The following is a 25141-nucleotide window of genomic DNA, read 5'->3' as shown; positions in this document are numbered from 1 at the left end:
GGGCAAAGTGTAAGTTTTTAAATGACAGGGGGGGAAGGTGAAAAAGCGGGTATTGACAGGGAGGTTTTCTGTAATTTAGCCTTCTAAAATCCTTGAAAAATATTCTGTAAAAATTTGGAGGTTAACTATGAAAAATTTCTTTATAGACACCCCTATTCTATTATCTTATGTTATGTTAGGTTAAAGTGCTTTTCATAGACAAGTAGGTTAGGAATATTTTCCCAAGTAGAAAAATAGGATAGAAAAATAATTATAGAGAGATGTTTGAGATTCATGTGAATTGAATTGCTTGGGAATGTGTTTTGTAGTTAAAGGATGGATTGTTAACAGACTATTACTGTGTTGGTTGTCTTTTGTTTTCTATGACGGAAGTAAAAAAAAAAAAAAGGCAGGAAATCATACCATATTGTCTTGTCATTTCGATAAGCATTTAATTTTAGAAGTATTTTATTAAGATTTTTTATAAAAATTATGGCCCGCCTTTGAAGAAACTATGCTCTTTCCAGGTAGCAATGTATTAAAGAATATATATTTATATATTTATAACAAACCTTGGTTTCACCTTTGTTTGTAGTTAATTTATTTTCAATCCAAACGTTCACGCCTGCCGTACTTATTGGAAAGCTCCCAACTAACAAATGAAAACTTTTCTAGGGAAATTTGAAATTCGCATTTAATGCAATTCGAAAGTTCACACCTCTAAATTTTTTTGTCAAGGGAACATGACTTCGTTGGAGAGTGTTGTCAAATCATACTCGCTTTGATATTCATATAGTTTGTAATTTGATTGTTCACACTTTCCTTCCTCATTGGGGAGTTCCAAGTAGAGTTTTGTATAGTTTGAAGAAAACTTCATTGGAGAGCTTTCTGATGAGAATGGCAGGTTTGAATCATCAGATTACACTCAACTTTGAAATTTGTCTAGATCAAAATTTTCATGCTGGCCTTCCTTGTTAAGGAGCTCTCCACTAAAATTTTGTTCAGTTAGAATGAAACTTCAGTAGGGAAGTCCGCAACAAGAAGGGCAGGTATGAACCGTAATATTACACCTTTATGAAATTCACACTGATTTGCAATCCGACAGGTCACAATTGATGCCTATACATGTATGGGAAGCTCGGCAGTAAACTTTGTTCAAGGAACAAAACTTTATTGGGGAACTCCCCAATGAGGAGTGCGAGTGTGAAAAGTCAGATCACTCTCAACTTGATTTCCAAAATAGCATATATTGCATTTTACTGCTCACACCTACCATCATTGGGGAGCACTCCGGTAAAGTTTTATTAGCTTAGAACTTCATTGGAGAACTCCTAATGAGAAGGGCAGGTGTGAACTGTCAGCTGTCTAGACTCATCCTACATTCACACTTGCATTTCTTATTGGGGAGCACCCCTGTAAAGTTTTGTTAGTCAGAAGAAACCTTTAGTGGGAGCTCCACAATATAGAGGGCGAGTGTGAATTGTCAGATACACTCAACTTGTTTTGAAATTTATGTAGTTGCAATTCGATGGTTCACACTTGCCCTTCGTATTGGGGGGCTAGCTAGTAAAGTTTTGTTTAGTTAAAAGAGAACATTGTGGAGCTCCCCAATTAGGAGGCGGATGTGAATTGTCAGATTACACTCAACTTGCCTTAAAGTTCGCATAAATTGTATTAGGACATTCACATCTAGCCTCCTCCCTAGAGAGCTCTTGAGTAAAGTTTTGTTCAATGGAAATGAAACTGCAATGGTGAGCTCCCAAGTGAGGAGGGTGGGTGTTAGTTGTCAGCTCATACTCAACTCGCTTCCTAGGTTTGCAGGATTTCAATCCAGCAGCTCACACTTGCCCCTTTCACTGGGGAGCTCCCCAGTAAATTTTGTTTAGTTGGAACAAACCTTCACTAGGAGCTCCCTAAAGAGCAGGGTGTGAGTTATTAGATGACACTCAACTTGCTTTGAGATTTGCATAGATGACAATCCGATCGGTCCCTACTGTCCTCATTGGCGAGCTCTCATTATCATAACTTGTAATGGGTCCAGATTCAAGAATTTATAGACCTTTAGTTAGCTTCTCCTTCATGTATTATGTATAGGCAATGTTGGATCATATTATCTAATATATATAAGTACATGTATATATTATCTATTATGTGTATGTATTTTATGTACATTGTGGAAAGGATTTATGTGAATTATACTCAATGAAGAGTTCAATGTTGAATTTTATTATCTAAGAAAATGCCAATTTTTCTAAGATCAGTCCAATTGCTTCTCCAAAAAATAGAACTTTTATGTGTTTACATGAAAACAATTCTGCACTGTTATCAATTATCATGTTTTAACTGATTACTCTTTAATTTTATCATTTGATTTTTGTTATCTATGATAAAATTTTTTATAATAAAATATGTCTACAGAAAGTATATCATAACCGCAACCAATTATTCCATCTATTAGCTAAGAAGATATAGAGTATCCAATCCGTGTGAATTTTACTAACATTTTAGCCTTAATCTTTTGTTTCCAAATGTGGATTTTATTATATTAGTTTGGGATATTGGTTACTATAATTTCACAAGTATATCGTTGATAAGAGTTGCTTGTTAACACCGTTATCTTTCATTATCATTCTTTTGCGCAGGCCCACTCCTTTGCAGATAATTCATGTCATAGGCAATTTCATGAGGATATGGTCTGTTTACTCCTTGTACCACTATCTATCTGATAAAGGAGATTCAGTGGTAGCTTTTATTTTTAGTTGCCTGGTTCCATCTTCTATCGTCTTCCTTGTACTGCAGAAGCCTTGGAAAGGCAGGCCCTTGCCGAACTCACAGGTTTCTCTCTGGCTCTTTCTCTAGTTTGCGCTATACTCATATATAGTGATATATTCCTTCTTGTATTTAAACCCACTCACATGTACTAAAACGGGCAAAAGTTTTTAGGTCATACCTACAGTGATCAATGGAGGAATAATGGCATTATACTACACTTTATGGGGAAAAGGCCTTCTTTCTTGTGGGCCACTTGTGTAAGTATACTTGCAAAAGTTATTTCTTATCAAGAATATATATATTGTTGGTGGATTCACTGCAAATGTGACGTATGAGACAAACCTAGCAAAATGCTTAGTTCAAGTGCAGGATACAGCAGAGTAGTCAAACTCAGTATAATAATATAATTTACATTATTTTATAGTTAACTCCAGCAAATTGGTTAACAAAAGCTTTTCAATATTAGATTTTTTTTTTCCCTAGGATGTAAGTTTAATTGTGTTTAGGCATGTTTATGAGAGTTGAATGTTTTGTTGCTTGGCTTATTTGGTGCTTCCGTGTGAGTATTGTGAGGATTGCTTCCTTGCAAGAATTGCTAACTCAGCAAGGAGGCTGTCTCTTCCTTGCAGAAAGTCACTATATTGCATGCTGCTTCTGTGTGCTGCACTATAAACCAATACGTGTCGACAAAGCTAATAATTCTCTTATTTCTTTCTCTTCTTTTATNTCAGCAAGGAGGCTGTCTCTTCCTTGCAGAAAGTCACTATATTGCATGCTGCTTGTGTGTGCTGCACTATAAACCAATACGTGTCGACAAAGCCAATAATTCTCTTATTTCTTTCTCTTCTTTTATACCAAGTGGCTGCTAAACTGTTATTTACTCTTGTATATTGAGATTTTAGTGCTCTAATTGCGGAGTATGCTGGTGCTATTCTTGGAGTTCTCTCAGCAGCATTGTATGGAAGGAGAGTCCGGATTTGGAAGAAGGTAAGTTGCTTAGAAATTTTGGAGGAAGCATCTGCATTGTTTGTTCAAATTAGTTTTCTACAGCAATATTAATTAACATGGCCACATGCTGGCAGGCTTCAACTAGGATGGTGCACTTTACACTCTGATAGTATCACGGAGATGTTTCTATTATTGCATATCTTTTTATGTTAGTCATTTCTATGTTACTGTTAGTCATCTCTAAAGAAATCAAGAAAGCACTTGGCTATTTTAACATGTACTAGGGTTTAATCGACAACATTATTCCTTTTCATTATTTGATTCACTATATTCATTCGTTCCTTTTCATTATTTGATTCACTATATTCATTCGCATGGGCATGTGCGGTGCTCGTGGGTCCCTTGCACAAAAACACGTGTGCATATGCATGTGCATACAAAAGTGCATGTTATGACTTGCTATTTGCATTTTATTTCCTATTAAGATTTTAATTTTATTTTTGAATGTTCTTGATAATTGATGCTTCAGAAACCACAATTTTTTTCCTTCTTATGCTCAGAAAGTGACTTGTAGAATCTCTACTCTGGTATCACTAACCAGTAAACTGGGATGGTGATCATAATAGATAATTGTAAATGAAGTTAAGCTTAGCAACATTTGAATAGTTTTTCTGATTTCTTTCTGACTTTTGTACAGTTTGGTGGACTCGCTGCAATGATGGCATCATATTATTTCTTATCAAATGGGTGGGCTACCAGATCATATTCGCCATTCTGTATCCAAATTCGTTTTTAATCTTGAGTATTTTAATTTGCGGAACTAATGCATCACAAGTTATTGCGGCAGCAAAGCTGAATGCTGTTCTAATATGTAGTTTATGATATCATACGATGTGCAAATGTTGCTGTCGTGTCATTGGGAGACTTGACTTGATATAGCTAGCTTTGGGAGAGAACAGGTGGTGCAGGAAAAGCAACCTTTAGGAATGAAAGAAATGGTGGCGCCAATCTCTGCTGGTATTTTATCAGCTTTGAGAAGGGTGATAGCAAGACGTATTTCTTTAAAGGTTTTTTTTTTTTTTGGAATTTTTTCCCTTTCCAATATACTGTTTGTTCTTGAAGAATTGAGCATCGTTCCATCTTTCCTAGTAATTTCTGCTGTGGTTTAACAAGTCAACTTGCATAGCTAACTATTTCCATTGTTTGCCTGCAGAATCAGCTCAAAAGGCGGCTTCATGCAATAACTGTTGCTTCAGCTACGTGCTTTCTTTTTCCTGTTGCCATGTGGGATACAATCTTAGTGAGTATAGGTTAACAACACATCTCTTTTACACAAAAAAATGTTTTCTTAATATTTAGCTATGGCCTGCAAGCTCTTATGCCACAGATTTTTCCCTTTTTATTTACTAGGGGTAGAAAAGTTCATGTTTGTTGTTTGTTGATTGAGTGCAGGGGTCGACATCCGATAGCATAATTAAGTTTCAGTTTCCGAGCTGGGCTTATTTGAGCACAATTGTTTTTGGAATTATCTTTATATACTATATTGACAATGTTGCAGAGGAAAGGTATGTCACAAATTCTTGATTCAAATGATTAACTACCTCATGGGACAAAGTATTGCATTCAGATTTTTCATTTTTCTTTTATGTGCACTTTTATGCTTTCATTTTTGTGAAAATATAGCATTATTCCTGAAAAAATAGAGATGAAAGAGATCCACTGCTGCTGATCATTTTATTTTATTATAAAAAACAAAACCAACAGTTGCTTCTTTTTGCAGTATAAATCAACTTATCACCATTTTGCTTTTCAACAATGGCAAAAATTTATTTTCTGTAAATGATATTGATAATTGTTATTTTCACAAAAATGACTTGTACTTTCTCCAATATAGATTTTTTTTTTTTTTTTTTTTTTTTNACTAAGAAAAGTCAAAAAGTATAGTTAACAGAATATAGTCCATTATTATGATGAATGGCTAATTATTACAGTACATTAAGACTTTTTTTGAATAAAATAAGTTTTCTAATTAGTTGAGAAATAAATACAGAAGAAATGAGGAAATATGTGGGATTTGGCACATACCTAATGGCCATACTGAGAAAGTAACCTTTCTAATAGGAACCAAAATCATTTAAGGATGCATTTGGTTTGCGTTATGTAGCATTACAGGTTATTTCGTCATAACCATATATCTGAGATTTCTGAATCAGATTACTGCAGATGCTGTATTACTGCGCTTGGTTTAATGTAGTAATATAATGTTGGATTATAGTATATATAGAATTACTATGTTTGGTTCATTTTATAAAATTTAATAATCCTAACAATAAAATTAAGTGTATTCCAAAATTGCCCTTAGGATCTGTTTGGTTTGGGTTATTCTGGTAGGATTACAGGCAATCTTGCCAGGATTACTACATTTGGTTCATTCGGTATCTAATATGTTAAGTATTGCAATATTACAGAAGGTGTAAATTACACCGAAAATATTACGGGGGGGTGTGTATCTTGGATTACTGAAGGCGGGCTAATCTTGCACGTTATATAAAATTATAAGTTCACCCCTCCAACTCCCAAAAACTTTTCAATACGTCATTTTAAAAATTTTAATTTAAAATTTTTAATTGTCAAATTTAAAATTTAAAATTTGAATTTGAATTTTCAAATTTAAATTTTCAAATTTAAATTTTAAATTTTTAAACTTCAAATTTCAAATTTCAAATTTTAAAATTTAAAATTTAAAATTAAAATTTAAAATTTAAAATTTAAAATTCAAATTTAAATTTATATTTAAATTTTAAANGCCAAATATAGTAATGCTATAAACACTGCAATCCAATATTGTATTATTGCATTAAACCAAACGCGCTAATTCAGCATTAGTAGTAATCTAATTTAGAAATTTAAGATGTCTGGATATATCGAAATACTTGGTAATATTACATAACTTGAACAAAACGCGCCCTAGTCATATTTGGCAAAAAAATTTTACTCTTTACAAGTAATAATTTTTTACAAAATTTTATTTTAAATAATTTAAAATTTGAATTTAAATCTAAAAAAAAATATAAAATTTAAAATTTAAATTTAAATTTTAAATTCTAAATTTTAAATTTAAGTTTTAAGTTGAAATTTAAAATTTAGAATTTAAAATTTAAATTTGAACAGAAATATAAATTTTAATATATTAATTTAAAATATAAAATATAAAATTTAAAATTTGAATTTAAATTTAACTTATAAATTTAAAATTTAAATTTAAATTTAAAATTTAAAATCTAAATTTAAAATTTACAATTTTCGTAACTATAAATTTATTACAATAAATTTCAATTTTAAATTTTAAATTTATATTTAAAAATATAAATTTGATGTTTAAAATTTAAAATTTCAATTATAAATCATAGATTTTAAAATTTAAAGTTTTAAGTTTGAAATTTAAAATTTAGAATTTGAAATTTAAATTTAAAATTTTAAAATTTGAAGATTTGAAATTTGAAATTTTACAGTTTAAAATATAAAATTGAAATTTAGAATTTGAGATTAAAAATTTAAATCTAAAATTTGAAAAATTAAAATTAAAATTTAAAACTTAATATTTGATAATTGAAAATTTTAAACAAAAATTTTAGAAATGACACATTGAAGGGGTGTGGAAGAGTTGGAGGGGTAAACTTGTAATTTTATATAACATGCAAGATAACATTCCATCAGTAAGATGAGATACCACCCCTCGCTTGATAATATTTTCGGAGTAATTCTGCACCATTTGTAATGTTACATTACCGATCAGATTACATACTAAATGAACAAAAATGCAGTGATCCTGGCAGAATTGACTGTAATCATGACAGGATAACCTGAACCAAACACGCCCTAAAGGGCATCATTGTCCAGTAATCTCTCCAACTAGAACCAAAATCGTAAAGGGCATCTCTAGGAAACCTGTAAAATCAAGAAATTTTAGGTCGATCTTTGCCTTGTTTTTTGATTTTCTACTAATTATTTTCTTCTGCATCTTTTAGAATTTAGATGTTTTGGGGCTTTAACTTCTATGGGATTTGCTTGCAGATTGCACCTTGTTTTCTCTTCTCCAAGGCACTTAATGGTTTCAGGAGGATGCATCATTTTAATGGAGATATTCTATAAGATGGATTTCTCTTTACTAGGTTTTCTGATTTGCTCCATAATTTTGGGATATGGTATGTCTTGTTATCTCCACTTTTGTGTCATTTTAGATAGTTTAAAGTCTAAACATATATTGTGGACATTAGTGATGCATTTTTTGCTTCTTTTATTAATCTACATTTTAAAAAATTTCTAACCTAACATTTTCTAAATTCAAAATGATGTTGTCATTACTTTTTTCGTCTTATTGACTAGACTAATGAATATGGTCCTTCTATAGTATTATAAAGGAGTCGTCTAGCTACTATCCTTTTAGGACGATGGAGGCTTTCGTCCTCCGAAGTCGCAATGATCAGAACAGAGTATTTATAACATTTAGAAACTAAATTTCATAAATTTTAAAATTCGTTATCAAATTCATTGAAGAGTCGAAAAATAAACGGTAGAAAACAAATAACCTTGTGAACATAGATGTTAGACTTTTTCAATTCATGATCGGAGTTATCAAATGTTATCTAAATAATATAAAAAATTTTCTATTAAAATTCAAGCTGTTTGGATTGTTTTACGCTGTTAAACAACCAAACGGCTCATATAGGCCATCAAAAACCGTCGATTTTGTGATCCTTTGATCACTACGTAAATAATTTTAAAATTCATGAAATTTAGTTTTTGGACACTTTAAATACTCTAGATCAACTTTAACGGTTCTGATCATCGATTCGGGATCCCTATCATCTAAAACTACTTAGGAGGACTAAGGCCTTCGCCCTCCTAAAAGGATAGTAGCTGGGTTCTATAAAGGAGTATCCTGGCTGTTTGTCTACAATTAGCTATTTGATGAATTATGATATTTTATAATGAGCCAATCTACTGTCATTGGGAAAATAGAGCCCAATAGAAAGCTACTAAATGTTATGTAGTGCCTCTAAGTAGTGATTTCTTATGGTAGTCCATTCAAATTTACAAAACCACCTTGGATTTGAGCTCTCTAAAGATACAAGAGATAGGGTTTGCTTATACAAGAGATAGGGTTTGCTTGACTTGGCTGTAGGGTGTACTTTGGTTGAAGAAGTGCAGTGGCTAGTAGCGTGGTGCTGGGAAAGAAAAGGTCTATATTGTTTGGCTAATTCTGCCATACAAGCGTTGTCTACTATAGAAAGTTTTTTGGCAAAACTTCCCAGTGAAAAGCTACCATCTTCTATGCAATGTAGAAAAAAAAATTAATATAAAATAAAAATTAAGGGTAAAAGTGTATGAAGACCACCTCAATTATAAACCATCTTGAAATAAGCCCTTGAACTTTATTTTCTTGTGATTGACGCCCTTTTAATTTAATTTAATTTTGGGCTAAATTACAAAAATCTCTTTGCACTTTAGCCTGCATTCCTATTGCATCTTGGCTTAAAAAGTTGCATCGATTTTTACTTGCAATTTGCCACTGTCTCAATAGGCCCAAAGTTTTGGATGATCGTTAAATTTGGATGTAAACTTTGTGAAAACGTGCGGACAGATGATAATCGTAATATTTAATGGAGTGCAATCACATGAACTGAATAATTATCCTATTAATTGCCAATTATTTTGGTCGATTGAATTGGAGATTTCGTTAAATAATCAATAATATATCTTGACTAAAAGGACAAAATCATGAGTGTATTATTAGAAGAAATAAAGTTTAGAGGCCTGTTTCTTTCCCTTTGCTTCTTACAGAGGTGGAAGTCCTCTTGCAAGCGGAACGGTGAATTTCCTTTTTCATGTAGGAGAGCAAGCTTCTCCATGCTAAGGAGGATGGGTGCTCCTCCTTAGCCTTTACAGCAAGGATCCCTCTGCTTGGCATTAAGGAGGGGAAAGGAAAGCTTCTCCTCTTTTGTTTATAAAGGTGGAGGAGAGGCGCTATTCCTCTGTTATCCTTAGGAGGATCTCCTGCTGCTTACGTAGCAGCCTTCTCGTCTTCTTGTGCTCGTAGATAAGAAGGGCCTACGTTCTCCTGCTTGCAGAGGTGATGGTCCCCTCCGACCAAGCGGGTGGAGGGTCTCCTCTTGTACACGCATGCGAGAGAGAGAGTTTGCATTTCTCTCGACAGAAGAGAAAGAAGGTATAGTTTGGACAAATTTAAATTAGGCAGACATGAAGTGTACTCTTTATTTATGGGCATTCTCATCATTTTAATGTGTTCAATAATTGTGTTCACGAGCATACCCTCTTGAGTTGTATTAACGAATATATATAGTACAAGAGATTGTCTACTATAGTAACAATGACTACTATAGTAAGAGTATAACTAGGATTACATACTATATAATCCTACTCTATAGAAGGCAATAATACACAGTATCCTAATATAGATAAAATACATCGTAACACTTATACTGATAAAGTTTGGTGTGATGTTGTTCCCATGGATGTGAATCACGTATTGTTAGGTAGACTTTGGCAATTTGATCGTAGCACTATACATGATGGTAGGGAGAATACCTTCTTATTGTCGCAAAGGACAACAAGAAAGTTAGATTGGTTCTCCTAAATTACTTTCCCAAACCAAAATCTAAGCCGATTGAGTTCCAAAAGCAACCCTCCAATAATGATCAGAAAATGATGGTTTTGAACAAAAGCCAATTCTCTAAAAATCTAGCAAAGTCTCTAGTGGTATATGTTCTTTTGGCAAAAGAAATATCGAAGAACACAGAAGTTCCTCAAGCTGTTCAACCATTGCTTAATGAATTTTTTGACATCATGCCTGAGGAACTCCCCGATGGGCTTTTACCTATGAGAGACATCCAACACTGCATTGATTTTGTACCCGGTGCTAGTCTTCCACACCTAACCCATTACAGGATGAGTCCCGCTGAACATGAAGAGTTACATGGGCAGGTCTCTGAACTTTTGCAAAAAGATTACATTAGAGAAAGTATGAGCCATGTCGCGGTGCCTGCCCTCCTTACACCAAAAAAGGACGGAACGTGGTGAATCTGTGTTGACAGTCGTGCAGTTAACAAAATTACCATCAAGTACAGGTTTCCTATTCCTAGGATTGATGATATGCTTGACATGTTAGGAGGTGCGAAGATATTCTCTAGGATTGACCTTAAGAGCGGATATCATCAAATTCGTATTTGACTTGGAGATGAATGGAAAACAGCGGTTAAAACTAAAGGAGGATTATACGAGTGGCTGGTTATGTCGTTTGGGCTATCCAATGCCCCTAGTACTTTCATGCGCTTTATGAACCAAGTCTTGCGACCATTCATTGGAAAATTTGTCGTAGTTTACTTCGACGACATTCTGAAACTCATATAGATCATTTAAGACAAGTGCTTCAAACTTTAAGAGATAACAGCTTATACTTGAATCTTAAGAAGTGTACATTTCTGACCGATAGCCTTACCTTCTTAGGCTATGTGGTGTCCATCGAGGGAATTAAAGTAGATCCTGTTAAGATAGAAGCAATTCAGAATTGGCCAACCCCAAAGACTATAACTGAAATCCGAAGTTTCCACGGACTTGCGTCGTTTTATCGACGTTTCATTCGAAATTTCAGTTCAGTAATTGCGCCAATAACTGATTGCCTAAAAAGGGGTAAATTTACTTGGACATCTGAAGCTGAAAAAAGTTTTCAATTGGTTAAGGACAAACTTACAAAGGCTCCAGTACTTGCCTTGCCCGACTTCGAAAAGGTGTTTGGGATTGATTGTGATGCCTCACATATCGGAATTAGAGGCATACTGTCTTAAGAGAAACGTTCTATAGCCTTCTTTAGTGAAAAATTGAATGATGCATGAGCACGTTACTCTACTTACGATCTTGAATTTTACGCGATCGTGCAGGCTTTGAAACATTGGCGACCCTACTTGATTCATCGAGAGTTTATTCTTAATTCGGATCATGAAGCATTGCGATATTTACATTCTCAAAAAAACTTGAACAAAAGACATGCCAAGTGGTCTGCATTCCTGCAAGAATACACTTTTCACTTGCGGCATAAACAAGGCATTGCTAATCGAGTCGCTGATGCACTCAGTTGTTGAAACTATTTGCTTATCACTTCTTCTGTCACGCCCCAGGACCCGGCAGAGGCCCGCCCGGTGCGTGCCCAGACCCGCCATATGCATGCAACATATAAGGCATCTACAACAAAAGGATAAATAAAAACAATAGTACGAGAGTATCTAGAAGTATTAGAGAATAATACAACTAGATTCTACAATAAGGAAGTAAATAAAGGAGCTAAATCCACTAAAGTAAACCATAATGTAGTACAAAGAAGAACCCAAACACAAGTGCTATACAAATCCAAATGGTGGTCTCTATACATAGATACAAAACCTCTCACTCTTTACTAGATACAAAAATAGAGAGAATGCCACCTAATAAGCAAAAGATAAGCTCCTCGCTAGCTAACTAGGCAATCCTTTTGCCACGATCCGGTGCCTCCGCCGGTGCAGAGGGCTCTGAAAGAAAACCATAAAACAGGGGCGTGAGAACTATTAAACAATAGTTCCCAGTGGGCAATTACCGATTTCAGTGAAATGCACCACTAGGCTAAAAAGGTAAAGGTATATAATGCTCAACTATTAAATGGAAATAACATGTATGTGAAACATGAAATAAGCTTGCTAACTACTATGTTTCTACTTTAGCATGAATTTTCACAATATAAATGCTATTCTAACATGAATATGCATAAGTATGACCAACATGATGTCCACAATGTAACTAGTAAAACTGTCATTGTTTACTAATTTATCTAATGTCCACTTTACATTTTGGTTCAACTTGTTCCAATTCTCATAGGACCTACCCGTGGGTAGTTCGGCTTGCGCCGTGCCTAATGGCCCTGTGGTAGTCAACATTCCAACCCTAGGAATGAGCCTCCCCCACGGCATCCCATTTCGGCGCCCAATCCCGCACGGGCGAGCATATGTCGCGATGGCTATCTCCGGAGCGCCAGCCTATAGGGAGCGACCCTCACAAGCATGTGCGAATGAGCACAATGGCAAGCAAGCGTATATATCCAACTCAAGTCTAATGTCATCATGTCTAAAACATGAAATAAAGTCAATGCCTCAATGGCCTATCACTATGTCATCATGTCTAAAACATGGTAGAAAAGCTAGTGATCCATTTCTGATGCAAACCGAACCCGACCCGTCTCATCGCCCGAGTTTCAGGTCTATCAACGAAGGCGACGCAAGTTGGCACCCGAACCCGCTATATGGATCTGAAGATTATTCTTGATTTACTCTGTTATTTTAAGATTTTCTTGTTAGGAATATTTGTTATATTTTTCTTTTAGATAAATCTTTAGTTAAGATTTTTTCGGTTATTTTTCTTTTAGATAAATCTCTAATTGAGATTTTTCGGTTATTCTTGGATGTAATTAGGATATAAATAACCTACAAGGTTTTATGAAGAGGACGATGATTATTGAAAAAAAATTTTGAACCTTTCTTGCAAAGATTTTTGGTGAGAGTTTTTCCCGGAGGGTTTTCCAGTTCTGGCGAGGTCCAGAGTTTTAATATTTTGTTGGATCTGAGTTCCTCTTAATTTTCTGCAAATTTTGACTGCCTATTTGTGAGGTTTGGTTAAGATTTTAGAAAATAGAGGGTAGATAGTTGAGAGAAGAGAGCTTGTGCAAGCAGCAGGAAGAAGTTGGAGACGAAGCTCCTTGGGCGCACCTCCCGAGGTGACTTTATTTCTTGCAAACGTCATCAAGTTCCTGTGCAGGTTTTGAAACAACAAATAGCAGCATAATATTGGATGAACCCGGCTCATATCCCAAACTAGTATTTCTTCTATACCTCCCTCTACGTATATTATCTGTTGGTAACAAAAGCTTGGTCTATAGCAAGGCTTTAAGTACCCGTTGGCACGGGCCGTATCCACTGTGCCGTACCGTGCCAATAAGACATCGGCACGATACAGATTCCGTGCCGATGGCACAGCTCAAAAACCTCTATTCTTTAAATTAGTAAGTAATTTCCTCAATAAAGTTTAAAAGATGTGATAAAAAGACATAATAAATAGTTAGAATATTTTGTTGCTAAAAAAAATAAATATTTCATACTATTATGTGTCGGCACACAAGAATTTTTTTGACCGGCACGCATCGGCATGGCTCGGCACGCACCGTGCCGGCAAGTTTCCGGCACGACCCTGTGCCACGACACTTAAATCCTTGGTCTATAGCATGTTTTGATTTCTATTTTTTCTCTCGGAAAAATTTGTAGACTTGTTTTTTTATCGTCCTAAATTCTAGAAAATTGTTTAGATACTTGATTATTATTGTTGGGTGAAATTCGGTTACGCGGCATTTACAAGCATGATTAGGAAGATGTTGCAAATAGATTGTGGATGATCTGGACTAATCGCAATAGTTTAATCATGTATTCGCTGGATGTCGTATGGTACAATCTCCTATCTGAACAATTTTTCTTACTTTATTAATTTTCTTTTCGAACGTTCTTTTCTTTTTTTTAAAAAAAAAATTGCTTGTTTAATTTTATCTCTGCAAAATATTTTGCCTACCACATCTAAGGAGTATTTACTTGTAGCATAGGTTTAACCCGTCCTGCATCAATTTCTTTGTCAACATGTTGCAGTTTAACCATTTACTAGGTTGAGTGCCCCTTTATGACACTTTTGTCCACTAAGTCCAACATGAATACTAAGTCCAAGAGCATATATTGTAGGTCATTCTCTTTGCAAGAAACATGATTTCCAATCATAAAATAGAATGCTATTGCCATGCATGCTGCAACGCACATGTCTCTCTCTACTATATAGAGGTAATTTTTCATCATACATAATACATGTATTTTAAGCATTCTAAATAACTCGTAGGCTCTATCTAGTATGAATATGCATGCGTTTATATTTTACGACAAGTAAAAATAACATAGGAGGAATTTCTTCCATATTCCATCAAGTCAAACCCACTGAAACTCCTCGTAGCCCATCGTTTGCGCCGACGAAGGTGTTCACTACTCTCCTAGCTCCCTAAAGATAATAAAAAGAGAGATACACGAATGTTACGAACACTAGCGAGCTCAATATTAACCATCTCAAGCAAAAGGGTGAAAACTCACCAATAATGGTGAAAACCTCTCTCGATCTCCAAAAGGGAGCAAGGACCCTTCGAAACCAACCTAATGGAAGGTTCAAAGTCAATCAATAGGGTTCCAAAAGCCTCTAATCAAAAATCCCCAAAAAGAACCCTAATTTCCATTTCTAGGGTTTCAACTCACAAAACCTACTAAAACATGGATCAAAGAGTAGATTAAGCTTATTAACCTCTCTAGGAGCTCCAAACCGAGCTTGGAATGCACCAAGGTTGAAGATTGATCCTCTAGAAAGCTTCTCTCCTCAAGCCAAAGCTTCTTCACTGGTGAAAACCCAAAATGAAGCAAGAAAAGGCAAAAGGAGGAGATCAAACCAAACTAAATCACAAGAAAAATGGATAAAAAATCCAAGGGGAAGGGGTCTCACCTGGTTCTCCACGTTCTAGGGCTCAAAAGAGCCTCCAAGGGCTGTGGGTGGCTTTATAGGTAAGCTACAATTGCAAAAGCACCCCTCAGAAACATGCAGTCTGCGAACTGCATTGTGTATCGGTACACGGGGAAGTGTACTGGTACAAAACCAGCCAGATAGCCAAACCCGAGCCTCGGGTTGACAGAAACAGCCATTTGTACCGGTACAAACCTGATGTTGTACCAGTACACCCACTTATTCTGGTACAACTTCATTGTACCGGTACACTTTGCAGAATGCAACCCGAGAGCAGCCAACAATCTTCACTTTAGAGACTTTGGCGCTGAGCTTTAAGCCTCGATTTTCGGGATGCGAGCCATAGGTCGGAACACTGTCAACGACCCTCCAGAACATCTAAAAAAACTCGAAACACAGACCAAACACTCGAACCTCGCAATTTGCGTAGGTCCAGTGTGTTACATCTTCCTTACAGATAGTAGGATTTGAGATAGTTAAGGACCAATATCAAAATGACCCTAACTTCGGTCCTATCCTAAAAAAGTGCCTATCTCCTGACAATGATTCACCTTCTGATTACTGTTTGGACGGCAGGTATCTTTTTGGAAAGTCCAAGTTGTGCATTCCCCAGGGATCGTTAAGAGAGTCCTTGATTCATAACTTGCATAGTAGCGGGCTAGGGGGGCATTTCGGAAGAGACAAAACTTTGGGATTAGTTCAAGAGAGGTATTATTGGCCTAACATGAGTAAGGACGTTGAAAGGTTGTTCAGCGGTGTAAGACTTGTCAATCATTTAAAGGACAAACTCAAAATACTGGCTTGTATACTCTCCTGCCCATTCCCACTGTGCCCTGGGAGGATATTAGCATGGACTTTGTCCTAGGCCTACCCAAGACTGCACGCCAAGTTGATTCAGTTTTTGTGGTTGTTGATCGTTTTACGAAAATGGCTCATTTTATTCCTTGCAAGAAAACTTCTGATGCATCACATATTGCAAAATTATTTTTCAATGAAATTGTACGTTTACATGGCATTCCTAAATCAATTACCTCTGATCGAGATACAAAATTTATTAGTCATTTTTGGAGAACTTTAATGTCAAAGGCAGGAAGCAAACTGAATTTCAGCAGTCCATACCATCCACAAACTGACGGGTAGACGGAAATAGTAAATCGATCTTTGGGTAATCTCTTAAGATGTTTAGCTGGAGAAAAACCAACATAATGGGATTTAATTTTACCTCAAGCTGAATTTGCTTATAATAGTTCCATAAACCGAACCATTGGAAAATCTCCTTTTGAAGCTTTATATGGCCGTCCTATAGCCCACTTTCTTGACCGAGCACCAATACCTTACCCTGGTAGAGTTAGTGCAGATGCCGACTATTACCTAAAATAGATTCAAGAGGTGCAACAACAAGTTCATCAGAGGTTGCGGGATTCCACTGTCAAGTACAAGGAGTCAGCGGATAAACATCGCCGAGGTATGACTTTTAGTGAAGGAGATAATGTCTTAATCTATTTTAGAAAAGGTTCTCAGCTGGAGGCTATAGCAAGTTGAAGAGGAAAAAGTACGGGCCATTCAAAATTCTAAAGAAATTAGGGGAAAATGCTTATCTAATTGATCTACCTCCGGAAGTATCGATGTTCCCGATCTTCAATGTCAGTGAGCTATACGAGTACCATGGGGAGGCCCCCTCTACTGTCGATATTGATGGCTTGACATCTCGCTCCGACATTAAAACTCCATCAGATGGCGTGGAGGATCTTCTGGATGTGCGCGAGTCTGCGACGCGACGTGGTACTCATCGCCGATACTTGGTGCGTTGGCGTGGACGACCATTGTCCGATAGCAGTTGGATTTCTGAGGCGGAGTTGCGCCAACTTCGAGAGGACTTATACCAGAGCTATCAAGATGCCATCTCGACGGAGTCGAGATTTCCCCAACTCGAGGGGAACTGATGCAGCAAATAAATTTTGTTTTATTTTCGAATGCAATTTTCTTTTATTTTGTAGGTTCGTGTTTGATTCGGACTTAAATCATTTAGTTTTAGTTGATTTGGCTAACCCAAACCCATTTTTCCAATAAACAAAGAAACAATACCAAAAAGACCTTTGGAATTCCCCATGAAAAGACCTTTGAAATTTTCAAAATTGCTTCGTTTTCTATGCATGACTCTTGGGTGACTGTGTTGTGTTGAAAACGAAAAGGCAATAATTTATTATCAGAGGGCTCTCAATACTATAAATATATGGTTCTTGAAGCCTTAAGGGATAATTTTGGATGAATAGAAAATTCTACTCTCACTCTTATCCTTGGTGTTCTACTTCCCGATGAGATCATCGATGCTTCTTCCTTGCACTGAAATCGTCTTCTTCCTCGACTTGATCGTTGTCGCTTCTTCCTCGTGACAAGATCGGCTTCTACTTCTACCCCTCATTTTCTTCCAAGTTACTACCTCATTTTCTTCTTCCCCGTTGTCGAAGTTTTACTTGTGGTGTACCGCCCTTGTCGATCGTGGATCCCCTGCAATCGTGTGAACGGTGCACTTTTTGTATCTCTCATCTCTTGATATCTTATTATCCCATTTCAATCTAGCCTTCCGCCATTACCAACCTTATTTGCCAAACAACCAAAACTAAAGCTTTTAAGTCCGATAAAGTCGAATTTACCTTTTGGAACTATTATATGTATTTTCAGTTGGTTGTTATTATCTCATATATCGAAGGTTTATCATCATCTTAGTATTGCTTCAATTTGATTTTAATTTTCGTCTTGCTGAAATTTTTGCTTCCTTGCTTTAATCATAGTGAAGTTCGCCGGAATCAATAAATTGAATCTAGTTTATTTCAAGAAATACCTTTAAACAAAAACAAACTTGAAAATTCAATTTTGGCAACCTCTCGGTTTGCATCAAATATCAGGAATATATAACTTTCTCATAATACTAGCAATACTTATATCAATATTGTCAAATAAATCTTGTATCTGCAGATGGCAATATGCTATATGATCAAGCGCGATGATGTATGTCGAATTAAGCAGTCATCTCTATGTAAAGATGTAAATTTAAATAATTATTGTACTTGTGAATTTTATTATTATATTTTAATTTTTATTCTACGTCAAGTATAATTGTATTTTACTTATAAAAAGCTTACATACATGTTAGTTGATGAGTATAGGAAGGTATACATAGTAAATATTCATAATTATTTATTTAAATCTTTCAAAATAATATTATAAGAGTTTATTGGAACAAAAAAAACTGAAATAAGTTCGTGCCAAAGCGTGCCAGTAGGAGGTCATGCGTATCTATCGGCACGCAAGTGTGCCACGTGTCGGAACGCAAGCGTGCTTGTGCCGTACCTGCCAGGGACATAACGGCACGCCCCCGTGCCACAGCACTTTAAACCTTGTTTCAGACTAACAAAAATATGGTTTCTGAAATCTTGGTATTCAAAGGTTCGTGAAGGACTTCACAATTTGCTCCTAGGATTGAAGAAGACATTATACAAAGACTGTCAAGACTTCTAATTATGCAACTAAGAAGGTAAATTGTACGTTAGTCCATAAACATTGCACTAGGAAGCCTATTTTCCAATCCTTGTCCTTCTATTAGCTTTCATTTACCAGATAAGACAAAAATCTGGTCTACAACCATCAATTATGACTAAAGTAGGGAAATTCCTGCTAGAGAAACCCTACTTTGCCTATTAATTTGCTTGCGGACTGGCTTGCAGTTAATTAATAGACACGTATAATTAATAGACACGTAACCTGCAAGTTTTAAGTGTTCTATGGTAGGAGTTTTCATGCTTGCTCAGAATGAATGGGCTTAGAAATAGTGAGTTGCCATGGTGGCATGGTGCATTAGATTTCCCTCTCTCTGAACAATGAAAACTGAAAGCAGGACTAGAATAATTTGATAGCTTGAACCCCTGATGCAATAAATTGAGGTTTAGGGACCACCTTGAAATACAAACAAGAGTTTAAGGACAAATAGTGTAATCTAGCGTCATCAGATGTGTGTATGACAGTAATACAGGTTAGACAATTCTTTTATGTTTTTGGATGGTCGCAAAAGATGAGCTTTGCATACATGGTACTGTTTGGACCTTTAGTCAAGAGTACTTAGTTAGGTAACTATTCCTTTTTTATCATATATGTTTGCGCACATACAGAGAGAGGATAGGCATTCCATGGTCTAGATTTTACTGTTAGAGATACTTTGCACTTAGTATGAAAGGTTTAGTACAATGACCTGGCCAGAATTTTTCCACGTTTCAGCTCTAGTTACAGGTTGTGTCCATCATTTGCAGACAGCACCAAGACATCAGAGTTCAATTACTGGGTTGCACTTACACTCCGTATATCTTGAGATCAATGCTAATTTGTGATAAGTTATACAATTTTTCTTTACAAGTCATTGTTTAATATTTGTTGAATCACTGGATCATGCTTCGACGAAACAAGCCTGTTTCCATGTTCTCTTACAAGACAAAAGTATAACTGAAAGTTATACTTTCCATTTTCAGTTACCTTCTTAATTGCAAGCTTATCTGGCTTCTTAGGCTGGTTGAATCATTTTATACAGATTAACAGTATCATGCTTAATTCATTGACACTACACCTGATTTATGAATCTTTCTGTTTCTTACACAAACTGATTTTCCTGACTTCTCATTTTATGTTCACATCTGGAGTAAATTTATGAATTTGCATTCTCATTTGGTAAAGATATATTGAGAGTTGTCAACGAGCAGAACATGAGCAAGCTCGGGCCAGCTTGAGACCAGCTCGAAAATAATTCGAGCCGGCCTGTGTTTGGCTCAATTGTCAATGTGCCGAACACAAGCGAGCCGGAGCTAGCTTGAGATCGGCTTGAAAATAATTCGAGCCAGTTCGAACAAAAACGAGCTGGGATAATCCAGCTCGTTTCGGGTTGAAATTAATTCAAGCTGGCTCAAAATTATTCAAGCCAGCTTGAATTAAACTTTAATAAAATAGTAATATTACTTATAGTTAGTATTATTATTAATTTATTACTATTGATGCTTATTTTTCCTTTTAGTATTATTAATTAGTATTGAAATTTAAAAGTAATGCTAACAAAATAAAAATTTAGAAAGTAATAATCATATTTTCTACATATCAATCTAAAACTAATATTTATATATATTACTTATTTATTTTGGAGCTATATCGAGCTGAAAATGAGTGAGTTGGGATCAGCTCATGTTCAGCTTGTTTATTTTTCGAGCTAAAAAAGTTAGCTCATGATTGACTCATTTATTAAACGAGCGAGCTGAATTCGAGCCAATTTCGAGTTGAATGCTTGTTGGCTTGCGAACAACGAGCTGGATTGACAACCCTGGATATATGCTAGATTGTATTTCTGGAAAGTAATTTTGTTAATAATGTTTCGTGTATTTGGTAATGATTTATCTGACCACTTTGTAGGCATTTTTGAAGCAACTTCCCTTGAGCGTTCAAAAACAAGTCCTTCAGAACCTCAAGAAATATCAGATGGGACATTTCACAACCACTTGCCAGTATCTGCAATCTGATTATTGTAAGTTGAGAGATTGTTATAATATTCTAGTTCACAGCACACATTTAAATTTTCCTTTCCGCTTTATAGTATGAATTACTGCATCTAGTCAATTTGTCCTTCTAATCAGCTGATATGTGAAAAGGCTATTGCGCAGCTGTGAAGCCGCGACAGCTGGGTCTTGCAAGTGTATTTAGTCCTAAAGTCCTAGTCTCCAGTATTTTTCACATTATGTGGTTTGTTTTGAGACCTAAACCTGCAATCGTGTGTTGCAAGCATGGTTACTTGCACTTGATCAGAGTGTTACCCAGATAATGTCGGGTTGCTAGATCACTGGGCGGACTAGTGGTGGGTCAATCAGTCAAACCGCAGGTTTGATATTCAACATATAACAAATAGAGGAACATATAAATAACAGATTAATAGCTGGAAATAAGTAAGATAATGTCTAATCTACATATTTTATTTTATTTTTATCAAAGATCATTAGAATATTTAGGACCCTGAACTTAAATTAAGAACTACTTCTAATTTGAGAGACATGAGTTGATGGCTTGATGTCTAGTTTGAAGGACTGAAGTGCAGAGGTAAGGGCGCATGCTGAGTCCTTATTGTCACGACCACGGGCTCAACGCGGTGCTGATAGGCATGCAAACCACCAATTGACACACACGGGCACACTTTGGCACAGGTTTATTTGGCCTTTTTTGATTATAAGAAGTCTTTTATGGCCGTTTCTTTGGTATGGGTTTCTATTCATTGTTTCTTTTGACACATTGGCTGCAGTTGGCTGTATACTTTTAATACCCACAAATCTACATTTGAAGTGAATACCATAATGCAATACATATGAAGTTAATAAGTAAATACAACAATAATGAGGTCTGTATAATTTGTACTGTGATGGGGGTATAATTTGATGAGTGTATCAAGTGGATCTACTTACTCTTTCATTCTTTGTGATATATTTTTTTCCAAAGGAAACTAATGGAAAATTCAGATTTTAAATCTTCAAAGAAGAAGAGGGAGCAGGAGAGAGAGATATAGACTTCCTCCTATTTCTTCTGCTCTTGTAGAGAGAGAGAGAGAGAGAGAGAGAGATTTGGAGAAGGAAATAGGGAAAAAATGGTATGTCATGTTATTGGCACGGTGTACAATATGCTTGGCATATCAAAGTGTCTCACTCGAAATGCCTACCAGCATCGAGGTATGGTACATGCTTATAAGTCATGAGTACAGTATGACTTGCTAGATAGGCTTTGATGCACCCGAGAGTTAATTTCTTGGTCGCTTGCTTTCTACTAGAGGATTAGGTATTAAATCTAACTAAATTGAAGTTTTTCCTTTTCTTTTGATCTTTTGAACTTCAATAAGTGAGGTGTTGAACTATGACAAGACAGGAGCCCATGTGCATAGCCTGCTTAACCTAGGCAGCTAGGCTATTCGGGCCAACTAGTTAACCAGTCAAGTCACTAGTTTAATAGAATTTTAGTTGTTCAAATCTATTTCTAGTCTGAAAATAAAATCAAATTGGTTAGGCACCTGTTTCACTGGGGTCCAAACACCCAATCGATTTTAGGTCACATAACAATGGTGGCAAACCTCAATTTTATTGCAGAAATAAAGAATATGGATGAACAACTATCTAGATAATGGTAACTTATATATTGAAAGTTGTTTCACCCTTATGGTCATCTAAACTCCCATCATAGTCGGTTGCTAGGAGAAAATTTCAATCTAGCCTATTCAAGATGATGTTTTAGGGGTTTTTATAGTACTGGATCTTATGAAAAGAATGACCCTATTGAAGATTTCTTCAGATCATGTTGACAAAGCACTTATTTTAGGAAAGGATGACTCTGTTGAAAATTTCAATCTAGCCTCTCTGCCAGGTTTTTGTATGCCTTATGCTCATGATGTAGTTACTAAATAGCGACTCTCAATTTCAGTTCCAATAAAAACTATTCATCTCAGAAACTGCGTTACATATGTATGCTTTTTGTGCTGTTGAGATATTATCGTGACTAAAACTCTGTCATGTAGAAGAGAAATATTTAAGTAGCTTAATTTCACGGACTTAGGAATTTTGCTCACTAAGCCCGTATGGCCCCCGACTTCTTCAGCGAAGATGGGCAAGTCTTGCTCTCTGTTTGCTATCACGGACCTCTGCTCTGCGGCTAAGTGCAAAAGAGCGAAAAGAGAGAGACAGGTTCTGCAAAAAAAAAAAAAAAAAAACTAAGTACTCTATTACTTACAAAAACAGAATTACAAGTGCATCTCTCCATGCCTTGGCCTCAGCCAACCCTCTTACGTATAGGCATAAGGTACATTGATTCTACCCACTAACCATCGTACATTAACACACCCACTACAGGCTAGACAAACTGTAAAAGGGAACCCAAGACTTGCTTGTGACCTTTGGGCATCTGCTGGCAGTTTTGGAGGCTTTAATGCTGCAATTGCGTGACCCTTTGTCTCCCACAGAAGGTGCTAGAATGGTACCTCTTTGGCTGCCAGTTTCAGTTAGCGAAGTGGGGATAGGGACTTGTAACGGGCTGAAAATTTTCAAGTCCTTGACATAAAGCTCTCTTGTCATTATCGGATCCATGTAAAGAAACGTGAATGGGAGAATTTTTAGTACAGATCGAAACTTTCTAAATGGTTCCTAGAACTTATCATTCACTAGTTGTTTGTTTTATTAGATGTGCTAGTTGTATTTTTATTAGAGCTCTGTTTATTTCTGCTGGATATATAGGTGGATAGTGGAGTGGTCAACTGCGCTTTGCGGACCAGTTAATTTAGTCTGTTTTGTAGGACTGCAACCGAAGAATAAAAATTGCAGCCATATAGTCCGACAAGTTATTTTCGAAATGTCTTGCTTCAATTGAAGGTTAATTACTGAACAGGATTAATAAGTCAAAGTACATGCTTTCACTTGGAGTTTGCGTAGTTTGTGTGAAGTTTCTAACTCTTCCACTGCACAGGGTCTTGTGCTATTATTGTCAATAAACCGTGAATGATATTTTACTTACTACCAGCCTAAATTACGAAACTTGTACTTCAGTGTTTTCCCTATTAGCTAGTGCAAAACAAAAATTGCATCTGCTTCAACCCTCCAGTTTACTATTGTCTAAAACAAGCCCCAAATTTTGGAATTATGAATGAGCTGAATGCAAAACACAATGCAAACGAGTTAATGGAAAGTCTTGATGTTATTGAGTGTACAAAAAGTCAAAAACCACGTAAATTGAATAAATTGTCTAATAAATGACCAAATAATAAATCTGTTTTTTTAAAAATCTCTATTATTTGGTTGTAGATTTGTCACCAAGTTCTAAGTTAGATAAATATTCAAATATAAAATTGACCCAATATACCAACTTGTTCTAGTGAAGTTTTACATCCAAATCCGCTAGTCATCCGAAACTTTTGGGCCTATATGAGATGGTGGTAAAATGTTATTGCGATTGATGCCAATTTTTTTTTCATGCGGGAGGATAAACAGGCAAGGGCTTAAATGTAGGTGGTCTATTTTTGTAATTTATCTTTAGCACTGTAGTGGAACAGAAAACTGTGGAATCTGATTTCAAACACAGCTAATTCTTGGTTCTTTCTTATGTTGTGATTTGTGATTTGCGATTTGCTTTATTGTTGGTTTCTCTGAAGTTCTTATATTTATTTACTGCTATATTATACAAACAATAGTTCTCAGACTAATTTGGTTCTCTGGACATTGTTACAGTGGTTAGACCTCTTCAGCTCTGCATCTACTATTGAAATGAAGTAAAAGCATGAAGATATTCTTTGTACAATAGGGGCAATTTTTTGTTTTTTGGTCCATTTCCATTTGTTTCTTGAGTAGCTTATTGGTGGGAAACCATTTACAGCATTAGTTTCACCTGTATGTGCTATAACTAACCCATACTATGAAAGATTGTTTAGAAAAATTACACACTCCCTTTCTCGTGATGTTCGTTTCTTTTCTGCTCTCAATTCTTCAAGGATCTGTGCAAAGTGTTGCCGAAAGTGCTTATCCATATAGGATTACTGGGGCCAAATCGTAAGCAGATAAATTTTTAGAGCTTGTTTCATTGTTTGGGCATATAGGAGCAAGTCATAAGATGATAAACTCTACGAGATGGGATTTTGTGTGATTTCTACTTAAAAAAGTTCTTAGCCGAAGTGATAAAGATGTATATACTATGTGCATGTGGACATATTTTGAACTCGTAAATCTTCAATTACACTGCTATTTGAGTGAACAAAAGA

At 35.7% G+C, this 25141-nt stretch overlaps 1 protein-coding gene across 5 annotated transcripts in view; it reads left to right on the top strand.

The window, feature by feature from the left end:
- LOC109722411 overlaps positions 1–25141 on the top strand; it is a 33540-nt gene extending 8399 nt beyond the window's left edge. The window contains exons 2-11 of one of the 5 annotated variants that reach the window (XM_020250470.1): positions 2622–2814; positions 2923–3008; positions 3654–3738; positions 4397–4475; positions 4639–4766; positions 4913–4999; positions 5152–5264; positions 7774–7904; positions 20782–20893; positions 24875–25141. In XM_020250470.1, the coding sequence (XP_020106059.1) occupies positions 2622–2814; positions 2923–3008; positions 3654–3738; positions 4397–4475; positions 4639–4766; positions 4913–4999; positions 5152–5264; positions 7774–7904; positions 20782–20888 (1009 nt within the window). In that variant the 3' untranslated portion in view covers positions 20889–20893; positions 24875–25141. Of the gene's footprint in view, positions 1–2621; positions 2815–2915; positions 3009–3653; positions 3739–4396; positions 4476–4638; positions 4767–4912; positions 5000–5151; positions 5265–7773; positions 7905–20781; positions 20894–21437; positions 21534–23627; positions 24551–24614; positions 24842–24874 lie in introns of those variants that run through there. The other 4 variants (XM_020250468.1, XM_020250471.1, XM_020250469.1 and 1 more) reach the window with 4 other exon arrangements.

Source organism: Ananas comosus, linkage group 16 (assembly GCF_001540865.1).
Source record: "Ananas comosus cultivar F153 linkage group 16, ASM154086v1, whole genome shotgun sequence".
NCBI lineage: Eukaryota > Viridiplantae > Streptophyta > Magnoliopsida > Poales > Bromeliaceae > Ananas > Ananas comosus.
This window is presented reverse-complemented; position numbering and strand designations above follow the sequence as displayed.